The sequence below is a fragment of the Mastacembelus armatus genome, chromosome 12 (assembly GCF_900324485.2).
Source record: "Mastacembelus armatus chromosome 12, fMasArm1.2, whole genome shotgun sequence".
NCBI classification, from domain to species: Eukaryota; Metazoa; Chordata; class Actinopteri; order Synbranchiformes; family Mastacembelidae; genus Mastacembelus; species Mastacembelus armatus.
The window spans coordinates 17,836,292-17,848,825 of record NC_046644.1 but is presented as its reverse complement, the minus strand read 5'-3'; the positions used below and the strand labels follow the sequence as shown (position 1 = coordinate 17,848,825).

The 12,534-nt window shown below is 39.0% G+C and overlaps 1 protein-coding gene across 1 annotated transcript in view; it reads right to left on the bottom strand.

Moving 5' to 3' along the window:
* The window catches only part of LOC113124557 (netrin receptor UNC5D-like), a 121,677-nt gene that overhangs the window by 19,794 nt on the left and 89,349 nt on the right, over positions 1 to 12,534 (bottom strand). The window contains exons 3-6 of the mRNA XM_026297531.1: positions 12,101 to 12,244; positions 11,774 to 11,877; positions 2,528 to 2,702; positions 1,354 to 1,521 (exon numbers count right to left, since the gene is read on the bottom strand). Coding sequence (XP_026153316.1) covers positions 1,354 to 1,521; positions 2,528 to 2,702; positions 11,774 to 11,877; positions 12,101 to 12,244 — 591 coding nt within the window. The remainder of the gene's footprint in view (positions 1 to 1,353; positions 1,522 to 2,527; positions 2,703 to 11,773; positions 11,878 to 12,100; positions 12,245 to 12,534) is intronic.

The following is a 12,534-nucleotide window of genomic DNA, read 5'->3' as shown; positions in this document are numbered from 1 at the left end:
GGAGATAATGTTGGTAGAGTGCGCTGCCTCTTCCTGATAACGTTTTTCTTAAACCCGATGAAATTTCCTTTTTACAGGTGTTTTGGTAGAAATCCTAAATTTTGGCTCGAACTGCTGCTCTGCTCTTCCTCTCACAACCTAAGTGTCTTCTGTTTGCTTCTCCTTTTCCACCCCTCTCTGCATGTCCCATCTTCCTCTTTTAAAACATTATGTTTTCATATTGTTTCCTGTCTTTTAGGCAGTCACCACTTTCTGTTGTTGCCTTTACTTTGTGTTACATTTACATTTTTACTGTGTGATAAGATACATACAGTATATAGACATATTTATATAACCCTGATATCTGGCAGCAGGCAGGGGGTTAGCTTAGCTTAGCACAATGAATGAAAGCAAAAGGTGCTTTGTTTGGATTAAAGTTGAAAAACCACTAATGTTTGGTTCTGCACTGGATTATTACATGGCCCGGTGCAGCTGTGGTGACAACAGGAAGTCACTGCATCCACCCAAAAAATAATTCCAGCACATAATGAAATGAATCCACAAATAATGAGTTTTACACTTTTCTTTCAAGGTTCAAGGCTTAACTTTATTGTCATTACACAATGCACAATTGTGTAATGAAATTTATTTATCGCTCCATATGCACAACACAAACACAAAATGTATAAACAAGTTAAATCATAGTAAAAACAATAAAACAGGCAATGAAGCAGAGCACAGTAGAATATCAAAAGTACCACTGAAGCAAGATATATATTTATAAAGAAGATATGCAGTTATGTATGTACATAAATATTGACAATATGTGCAATATTGCAAGTGTGTGGATGAATTTAGTGCAGAGGGATTGGAATGGGGATGGTGCAAATAGACAAGCCAACATAATTCAGTGGAAATGTGATGCAGTGGTGCAGTGTAATATATAGAACAAGGTATAATATGTTAATTTGAGCTTTAGAGGTGCTGGTAGGTGGATTTTGTTACCTGCGGACAGAGCCACAGTAGCTGTCCCCCCCCCCCTGCTTCTAGTCTTTATGCAAAGCTCAGCAAACTGCCTGTAAGCTATAGCTTCATATTTAAATGGCAGATCGAAGAGTGGTTTCAATCTTCTCATGAAACTCTCGCCAAGAAAAAGTGTTTTTTTCTCAAAATGGGCACAATTTCACAATATAGCTCACAAATGTAATACTTTCCAGTGCCAGATTCTCTCTTGAATGCACCACTGAAGGCTACAATTGTAAACCTTTCAACTGTCAGCTGATTTTCAAAAAATAAACAAAACTATTAACTGCGACCTGAGAGGTGGGAAGACAGTTTAGAAAACTCTAACAATCCACGCACACACTTCCTTACCTGGACACAGCGTGTTGCAGGTGCTTTTCTGCACCGACATGCCTTCACAGAAGGCTCCCCCATTGAGAGGAGCTGGATTGGTGCAAGTGCGAGAACGTTTCTGCACACCGCGACCACATCGCACATTACAGGGAGACCAGTCTGTCCACGACGACCAGCCTCCATTCACTGTATGTGCAGAGGAACGAAAAGAGAAACAAGTGAATAAATACTGTGTTTCACAACTGAAAACTGGCTCATGTTCTGAGGTTAAAAATATATTATCAGCCATGAAGATCAGCATCAGGGTGACTCCGTTAATGAGGTTCCAAAAACTGCTTAGAGTCTTCTGTCTTTTCACGCTTCTTCCTCTGATTTGTTGCATGAAAAAAATCATTGGCTAATCAAATCTTTTGCTGTCATAGGAAAGGAAGAAATACTAGTGTTATTACTGCTGCTACTGTACACCTGTCTGAGGCTGCTGGGAGCAGTAAGCCTGCCAGAGACATCATTAGCATTATGAAAATTAATGATTGATGGGCCTTAGCAAATGTGGTGTCAGAAAGAATCAGATGTATTTCTACAGCAGCTGCCTGAAAATATAATAACAGGATGAGAAGTCAGTAAAATGAGCGCTGAAACACCTCAATTAACAAGTTGTTCCACTGGTGTGAAAGGAAGCAGTGAATTTCCTTTTGTCTGAGCAGAGCGTTTCACTGGCTATAAACATGCAGGACACAGTGTCTGCTGGCCAGCAGCTATACAAAGCGTTTTACACAAGGTGTTTAGTGCTGGCAGATAAAAGCCGGGGAGTTGTGACAGTCCTTGTCACTGCCTTTCCATCATTAATAATTGAGTTCTTGTAAATATTGTGCCTGTGTCTCCTTGTTTTTACACATGAGGGATCACTTGCCCATTACCTGCTCATTAGACTCTCGTGTGAAGAAAGGCCACACGCTGCGGTTCAGCAGTGCTTTTTATATTAATGACTTCGGGGAATTTGCTCGAGGTGCCGAACTGACAGCCTACTTCTGTAGTGAAAACTGATGGATGCAGGCCAGAAAAAGCTGCTGGACACATTGTGTTGATCATTTCTACTGCAAACCTAACAAAAAAAAAAAATCCTATTCTATTGCTTTTTTTTTTTGGCTGAAGTAGAATCTAACCTTAAACACCTTCAGGATTAATACCTTACCATATACGACGACAGTGGCTGTAGCACTGCGCCTTTTGGCCACAATGTTGCTGGCAACACAGGTGTAGTTTCCTGAATCCGAAAGGCGGGCTTCTGAGATGATGAGATTATGGTCGCCTCTTGCATCGACGACACCATCAGAGCTCAGAGGCTCTTCGTTTTTCAGCCATTCCACCTGAAAACAGCAGATTGTACATATACAGGTTGAGGAAATAATGTGATCGGTGTTAAAGTAACCATGTAGAACAGCTTTAAGATTATGACTGGTTAGATTATGACACCTGCAGCAGTCTGTAACGTGTTGGAATTCATTCGCTGTAACTTCTCCCCCTTTTCATGGATGAATCTTTAACACCAATGAGGGTTTTTGTTTTGCTAATGTGTTGTGTGAATATGTGCACGTTCACTTCAGTTTGCTCTTGTGTTATGATCTAATGGTTGTTTTACATTAATGCTTCCCAACATTTCATATTTTACCCAGCTGTTTCAACCATAACATGCAACATAGTCCACTACTATAAAGTATTCATCTGTTATTCAATACTTTTAGCCAGCATTTCCATATGCATATCCACATTTAGATAATTACAGTATCTCAATTGTTTTACATTATTCAGCACTTTTATTACATTACTTATAACATTACCCAAGTCAAACTGTTTATCTATAATGTATGGCCCAAAGTTTCAACTGCTATTTCAGCTGTTTGGTCATTACTTTTAGAATTTCTAGCCCACTTTTTCAAATGTTTATATTATAATTTTAGAGGATGTAGTTTATGGTGTTGCTGCAATGGGGCAAAAATAATGAAAACATTTGTCAGTGTACATTTATCATGATATGTGAGGGGACACGGTTTGTGGGAAAGGTGTGTTACACCTTTGAGTGAGTGACATCCACTCCGAGGGCGTGATGCACCAGATAGGTCACATCCTCTACCGTTAACAATTCAGTGGCCATGTAGTGAATGAAAGTAATAAGGAATTACAAAATAAAGGAACGGCGTGTTGATGCTCCACTCCTCGCATGACTGCTCCTGTAAATTGCTATTAATGTGTCTCTGGCCTGAGGTTTTCATTGAGGGAGATGAGCTGGGGCATGAGGGAGTGGGGTTTGATTTATCGCAGCGTATTTGAGGATTAAAAACTCCTCCCCAATGGGAGCTCCATGTGTTTGTGCATGGGGTTGTACCCTAGCATGTGTGCTTGTGTGTATGTTAGTGGAGAAAGTGTTCATTTGCCAAGGGAATACAACAACAGCCAACAAACCCACAGATTGCTTTGCTCTTTCAATGCACCCTGGATGAAAAAATTGAGCTGGGAAATCAATAAATCAGGAGTCATGCTGTCACAAGTGTTTTTTTTCCTCCTTTTGATGGTCCAAGAAGTCTTTCATCATGTGCATTTAATTTGGTTCCACAACCTTCAAGACAAAAACCAACCAAACAACACTGGTGGGCTGTGTTGGTCATTTTTTATCGCTTCTTTTCTTTCTGTTTTTGATTTTCACTATTTTACACCTTCCATGTCTAATCCACCCTCATGTTACATTCTCAACAGCTGCTACCATCAATCTACTCAATTCTGGAGCCAGTCAGTTTTAACCTTCTACAGTGAAAAAATATTCTTTAATCATACGAAATTCACTCTTAAGTTACAGTTTCATCATACTGTTTATTTTGCTTTTAACCATTTGATCTTTTTGCACATTGTTATGTACCTACCTACCTACTTACCTACCTATCTTTCTACCTATCTACCTAGAAATAGACAGATATTTATAATCTTCTAAATACAAGGTGAAGTATTGTACACAGTTAATCTTCCGTTCTGAATCTAAAAAGTTTACCTTCTCTAACCGACTATGGCTTTAGTATCTGTGAAAAAGGGAATTAACCTTGACAGGTAGGAGGTTTGTACTTTATCACCTTTTCTGCAAATACCATTCTTCAACAAAAGGATGACGGAAGTGAGCTCTGATGTTTTTACCAGGGTCACACTGCCCATATTGTCTGAATCATTCACAAAATATTTCACTTTAAAGGCGATGCTCACGTCGCCCGGAGACATGGCCTTTAGAGGGAGTGCCGGTAATGAAACAGCTGACAAGTGAGCAACAGGTTATCTAGTAATACAGATGCAACAAATTACATTTAGAGGCAGAATCATACTGTAGCTCCAGGCTTATTTTATGTTCGCTCTAGATGAAACGCAGACTATTTTTACTGAAGTGTTGTTATATGTCACAAAAGGTCACATCAACTACAAAAAGATGAAGTTGCTGGTCACTAATTATTGCATTAGAACTTGTAACAAGAAATACTGTGTGTATTCCAACACAAACTGTTATCTCCACTCAGTGCATTAAGTTATCAGATGCCAAATTACTGGGAAATATACAAGCAATTATTTCAACAAACAAACCAAATCCAACTAAAACTAAAGAAGTAATTTCCTGCAGGCAGTTAAACAAGTGTGATGGAGTAATATAATGTGGGGAATTCACTGACTTGAAAATGAACTCTTTCTGGATGCTTATTCTGATGCGATATGTATTTAGAGAGCGATGCCAAAATGAATGTGACAAGGATCAAGATGAACTATTTAGTTATCTGATTAAATATATTTTAACATTTTACAGTAAATATTCTGGCTCAGGGAAAACTGAGTAAAACTAAATGCACTGCCTACAGCAAAACAAAAATAGGCTGCACTGTGTTATTACATAAAACTTTTTTTTTTTCCCAATGACAAATCTAATTTTTATCAGTACGTAGAGGAAAAATAATGAGCTGAATAAATGAAATGATTTCACTCGTTTACAATGTACACCACAGGTAGTGTGCACTAGGTTTGTGCTTCACCTGTCTGTGTGTTAGGTAACGGCATCGGAGAAAACAACAAGGATAACTCACAATATAATCCAAAATACACACTGTAATTAGCACATTATGTTGTTACCCTTGACGAGGTCCAAAGAAAAGTGAACATTTAAAGACTCATTATAGCAGTTTTATTGCGGAGGAAGTGAACTGCACATTATATTATGCATATTACGTTGTAGGTGTATGACTGCCTACTCCCTGCAGGTGATAAGTTACACATTACAGCAAAGACTAACTCCATCTGAAGTTATCTGTTAAACGCCATAAGATTAAATGTCTGAAATCAGGGTCCCTGAAATGATACCACTTATAACTTTTTACAAGGTGAGCGATCAAACTCCTATAACTTTTTATTAGTGTAATGTGGACTACAGGAACGTGGGGATTAGAGGAGAGAAACGTTACTGGATATAGAGACTGTGGATTTGATCCTTGCCAGTAGGAATTTTCTATTTCAGCTTTTTCTCTTTCTACATCAGCACCGCAATCAGTGCTGTTGTTTCCCAAATTTAAAATGCATTTATTTATTTATGCATTTGTTAAAACTATTTATTTATTTTATTAGTTACTGCCTAAAGATCATTTGCATTTCTGTGGCACCAAAAACTGAATTGTTCTCTTGCCATTGTGGAAAAAAATATAACGAAGAATGAAAAACATCTTTATGACATAGGCAGTGGTGAATAATTAAATGTGCATAAGTCATGCTATGGTACTTAATTAAAACCAACAAAAAAGTACATTAACTTTCTGATTTTTCTTGATCCAAATAATAGAGAGAGTAAAAGAGGAGACAGACTGATGGAGGACGGCTGTGGTGTGGACTTCTGGGTTTCTCTGTCCCCACAGTCGGTTCAGTGGCACAAACATTAACTATTTAAGCTCATTTTATGTCTGCCATCCCTGCATACACACTTAAAAAGACAACTTTCTAATCAATCCTTTTTAGTTGGTATTGATATCAAGTGAGGTATGTTTGAGTGTTGGAGTATTGATTACTGTGGTATTGATCTGCCTTTCACTGAGGATCATTCACTCAGCCTCTGTGTTTAGGATGCTACTGTATGTGTCTAAGAAGCTCTGTCCTTGCTCACAGTGACTGCTCTGTTGCTGTTTATGTTGATTTGTTGGTTTAATTAGTCTGTTTCTGTTATTTCTAACACCACAGACATCTTTAAATTTGTGTGATTAAAAAAAACCCGTACTCTTGCAAAAGTACTATGTGTATTTGAAAGGGATGAATGTCTACTGTAGCCACCCTATGTGAAAGAATGTTTTTATATCAATAACACTTCACACACAGGTTTATGGAAAAGCAATGGATAAGTAAAGATGAGAAGCTGAAGCAGTAGAACTTGATTAAGCCATTAAACAACCTCGGTTTTTGGCTTTTTCATAGTTTTTAATGTCTTTTAATGACCAAATCTCTCTAATTTCTCCATGACCACAGCTATTTAACATGTGATTTCTTTAAATTTGCAGTTTTTATTTCAATGAATTCTTACATTCACCTAATTAAAGTAGTTGTGCTTGTACTCTGGTTGGCTTTTCCGGCTCATGTTTTTGCTTTGATTAATCTCTCTCACTCTGCTCGTCTTCACTATTTCGCTACAGGACGTGTATAAACTCTGAGTGTGATTTGAATTCTGCACCGGTCCTAGAATCTCCCCTTCAGGGGAAAGCGATAGAGAGATGCACATGCTGATGAGAAGGCAGGGACAGGACAGACTCAAATGAGCCTGATAAGCCAGTGCCTCCGGAGGACAGGAAACAGATTTGCTTAATTGGCAAATTTGTTCCACTTAGATAGCAGCATCTAGTGTTGAACTACACCGCACCTAACCCAGCCGATTGAGCCTTGAGGGCAGTCTGCTGGTGGTGAGATGCTGTCAAGGTCATCGTATTGACCATTAAGCGAAAACTAGGTTAAAACGCAAACTGATCTACGTGTTGTCCCTCTGAAAGCTTGCCCTGTTACTTCTGTCTTGTTCAGTAACTGTTCAATTCCAGCCAGTGGGAAGGGAGCAAATAAAATGTAGTCATGACATATTGAAAGCAGCATCAAATGGTCATCAGGGGTCCAAGAACCATGCAGCAACGCTTCATTTTTCTGATCGCTTCAAGCTGTTTGAAGAGGTTGACATGAGAGAAAACCCCAGAGGATCGTGTGTTTATTTGCAGAAAGGTGTCATCTTAGAGATACACCAACACAAAAGTATGTTCAAGTCATTCCAATTCCTCTCAGCATCAGGCCTAAACACTCAATTATTCCGAACGCAAATGTAATGACCTGCATTTACAATCATTTAAATGGAAAGTGAAAGTGACATGAAGACGATTACAAAGCACTGCAGTAGGTTTTGTTCCATCTGATTCAATTAAAGTTGAGTTTCAAGTGCCTCCTCCTTTCACTCCCCTCATGCCTGTAGCCTCGCAGCCTTCCTTCGGTCATCTATGGCCTTTTCTCTGTGCAACAATGACTTTCATGAAATCACATTAAACAAATGAGGCCTCCACATCTGACAGCAGCAGATTCTAGAGGCGGGGGTGGCTAAATCCTTGTTGTGTCCTTGGTTTATCTCCACACCGTCTCTGGAAATGTTATGTTTTGCCACTGAATAATTACATTTTAAGCACTCCAAATGACTTTGGATGTGAGGCTAGATGATTAATTACACTCGGTAAAAAAATACATGGGTGGTAAATGTGGGCTGATGATTGTAAAACTGTTGTTTTTTCAGAAGTTATAGAAGACCTTTTCCTTTCACCACTAAACTTCTAGCCTCAAAAAGCCTGTCAGAGTTTTTTTTACTTCACTCACTGAGAGCTGGCAGCACTCAGTAGGTATTTGCTTGGATGTCACTTTAAGTAGGCTCCACAACAGATGCATAAAAGACAGTACTTTAACAGAAACCCTTCCTACAGCTCCATGAAGTCATCACTGCCTGTGTTGTGTCAAGTATCTGTGTAGGTCCCTGTGCAGGTATCGACTGCTTCATTTAACATTGACCACATATTTACTTTGAACGTTTAGACCCAAAGTTATTCTTAAAAAAAAAATCTCTCTGCACAGTTGATCTTTTATGAACAGTAATCTGAATTTCTAAAATTTCAAGACCAGTGATTTCCTCATGCAAAAAGCGATTCTTTGCATTTTTGATGGTCCTCTAGTTGTGTTCTTAGAGGTACATTATGAATTATGGCTTATCATGAATTCATTATTATGGCCATGCTATCATTTTAGACTGAAGTGAAAAAATTATTAATGTGAAAAAAGAAAATGTACGTTCTTTTCCAGAGCCATAACATAAAAACATCATTACAGTGAATATAGATTCTATATTTTAATCTGTTCTTTGTCTAAATACTAGAGCCAATTAAAAGGATGTGGCTATCTTGACTGTTGTCCCCAATAAACTGAAGCAGGTTTAAGAGGTTTTACTATGACACAGTCTCTGTGGTCTGACTTAACAGTGTGCACAGATTATTGCCTCCATCTCTGCTGGGACAGATAATATGGCATTCTCTGATTTTCATTAACATCCTACACAGCAGCCCAGTGAACTCCCAGGAGGTTTAGTTACAGCGAGATGTGGATAAAGTTCTTTTCTCATTGTTAGTGCTGCCTCTGAGAACATGAAGAGAACAGCATCATAAGGAGATTTCGAGCTGTAAAGTCGGGGCTACAACGTTTATGTCTTAAAAGAGCATGCAAAATGGGAGCTCATTTTATTTCTCATCATGTCAGTTCCAATAATTAACTGTTCACGTCTTCGACATCACAAGCATTAACTTAAGGATCGGCTACAAATGGCTGAAGTATGAAAAATTCAAATAAATGCCGTGACCAAAACAAAGAGAGATGGAGTTCAACAGATCATGATACGCTGTGACCTCAATTCCTTAAAACTCAAACAGTAACTGAGCTGCAGCTTCTCCCTGAGCCAAATTTCACAGTGGTGGTTACAAAAAGGATTTACTCTCTCAGAAATGTCTAAAGTAATGAAAAGAGAAAAGTGCAGCCACATTTTCAACTCTGGATATGAGTATTTGTATCCCTGATGCAAGTCACATTAGAGAGAGCTGGATTTGTCCCTGCATTATTTACTATTGCCATTCTCTTTGTTAGCCAGTTACATTAATGAATGCATGAGGAGTTGCCTATTTGATGACCACAATGCATGGGAGAGACACATGGTACACCAATGCTCCATTTGTGTGTATTGAATCATTCATCAAAACACACACACACACACACACACACATGCACACACACGCACACACACACAATTCACAAACAGTATTATATGCATTATCTGAGCTTCACAAAGGGAGCTTAGATAATGCATAGTCATCTGTGAGGAGCCTTAAAGTGCCATTTTTGATTGACTGATTGATTGATTATTTATCAATGCATTCACATACTCAGCAAACCAACGTAGTGACAAACCCAGTAGGTAACATGTGACTACTTGTCCCTAGAAACTTTTGCTGCCTTGATTGCATATTGAAAAACACGCTGATCTAAGGTGTGTGTGTTTTTCTATTGATCAATAATTAAAATAGAGTTTTATTTGATCTATTTCAGTCAAATCAGTTGTCATCTCCCCCTTAGTCTAAATGAAATTTATCATATAAAGTCAAAACAAAACAGTCATCCTGAAGTTAGAACTCTTTAATATCAGTTATTGCAAGCCCATGCAGAGCTGCACCACTACAGGGTCGTGTTTTCACTTTTGTTTACTTCAGATTGAAGATTTCTACCTATTTGCACATTGTAATGAAATCCAATACAAGCCTTGCAATAACATAAGGCAATTTAGTAGAATGTTTGATATTCTGTTTTTGTCAACACTGTGCCTGGCAGGTGTTGACTGAAGTTTAGATAAAGTTTTTCTGGACAAAGTTTTAGATAACCTGCCTGGGGATGCCTGCAAAGCCAAGTTTTGAATAGGAGCTGGTACTAAATTAGTTATAATACAGAGCATTATAGTCTTATCTTGATATGGATTTGAACTCTCTCAAATATCCTCAACCCCTTAAGCCCAAGGCAATTCTTTGGAATTTCCACCTCAAAAAGCATAACCCAAATTCAATCAGAAATAAGTTCCACAGCTGTCAGGTCAAAATGAACATCGTGGGGCTCTATGAATAAGCTCCACTTTTTTGGAAATTCAATAAGTCTCTGTTTCTCTGTCACTAGGTCAGATTCAGTGAGCACTGATGCTACTGAACTAGTTATGAACTGCAACACTGCTAAATGCAGCTCATTGCAAACAAAGCAGAACAATGCAGCGTTACCTATTTTAGGCATTTAATAGACTACGGAGAGCCAGATAGGACTTGCTCTGTGACCTTATCAAAATGGCGGCAGTAGGTTAGCGGATACAGCTTGGTGCCAGTGCTGAGGCTGCTAGGGTAGAAAGAGTTGAAGCTCAATATTAGCTCTTTACCCTCATAGCACTGATTGATTCATATCAGCCCTAATGTGCAGGAAAGACTCAACATAATAAAAACGAGTCACTGGTGATGGTGCTGAATGTAATTAAAAAGTTTGACTAACATGAAAAATCAATACATGTTTCTCAAATGAGTATATTTAAAAATACATAAACATTACTGATGTAAACAAAGCTTTCGGCATTAACATAATAAACATTAATAACCTATTAGTTAGTGTATGTAAAGGCCTGTCAGTTTGCTGGTGGGGCTGTGATTTTCTTTATGTATATAGATCACGGGCTGTGCGGTTAAATGAATGCAAAGCTTCAGATGCTTGGGCACACAGGCTTTGATATTGACATATCTCCCTGCTGAGCCACCACATGAAGACACAGAGCACAGCACAACACACACCGCTCATCAGGATGGTCTGCGAGAGGCTGATTTTATATAATAAAAATCATAATAAAAATTAAAATGGCAGTGACAGGCTCTCTCTCTCTCTCTCTCTCTCTCACACACACACACACACACACACACACACACAGACGACTCGAGAAAGAGAGAGTGTAATCATGAGAATGAAAGTATGCATCACATCTGAATAAGTCATAGCCATACATGGTTTTACCAAAGGATATAACAGAGAACGTAGTGATGCACGTGGATAGAGATTACAGCTACAAAATGAATGCTCACTCTAACTTGAAGAGAGTGTGCCTGCGAATTAAATGGATAGCATCCTCAGCTGCTAAACTGAAGAAAGAGTGTGTAAGCGTCTGATGTGTGGTGGCTGGAGAGAGGCAAAACACTGTATCATGAAAACCGAGTTATTCTGTCAGTAAACCAGACAGATCACTGCTCCTCTCTTGGCAGCACAGGAGAAAATGTTACTTGTTTGAAATGCAAGAAGTCCTCACCTCAGCCAGTGGTACTCCCTCTGGGGGACGACAGTGCAACACAATCATGCCATTCAGAGGCACCTCGGTGCCTTGGGGGTCCTGCTCAAAGTTCTTCCTGAGGTCTAGGAAAGAGAATAAACAGCTTGCATGAAAAACAACTACAGCATCACCCACAGTGAAACAAAATGGCTTAAAAGTCAGATTTCCTTCATGGGTGAATTTTACTTCTCCTGCAAAAACACATGAATGACACCTTCAATAAAATCATACAGCTGTTTGAAGGAGAATAACCTTTTAAGAGACAATAAGGTCAGTCTGGTATCAGAGCGACATGGAATTGCTTACAGGCAATACGGACAGTTGCCTTGCGGCTCTTGGAGGTTCCCAGGTGACTCCAGGCCACACACAGACACCAGTAATCCTCCGGGCCATGAAAGTCCTCCACTTGCTGACGTGACACGTTGATCATCACCTCACGGATCTTCAGCCCTGCAGGCGAGACGGTGGAATTGCTTAGATTAGCCTTCATTACATCACAGGGATGATCAGTCAAAGAAATGAAGATTTGTAAGGACAGGATGATGAGTGAAATTTGAATCTGATAAGATTATCAGCAGTAAACAGATAAATCATTTGCCGGGAGGAGATGAAGGAGAAACCGCTTGTCAAATCACATAAATTTCAGGGATTTTGTTTGGACACCAACTTAAACTGTCTGCTTTTGTGAGCAGTTCACAGTCGGGCTGACCACTTTATTCTGAATAGTAATATCTATGCCA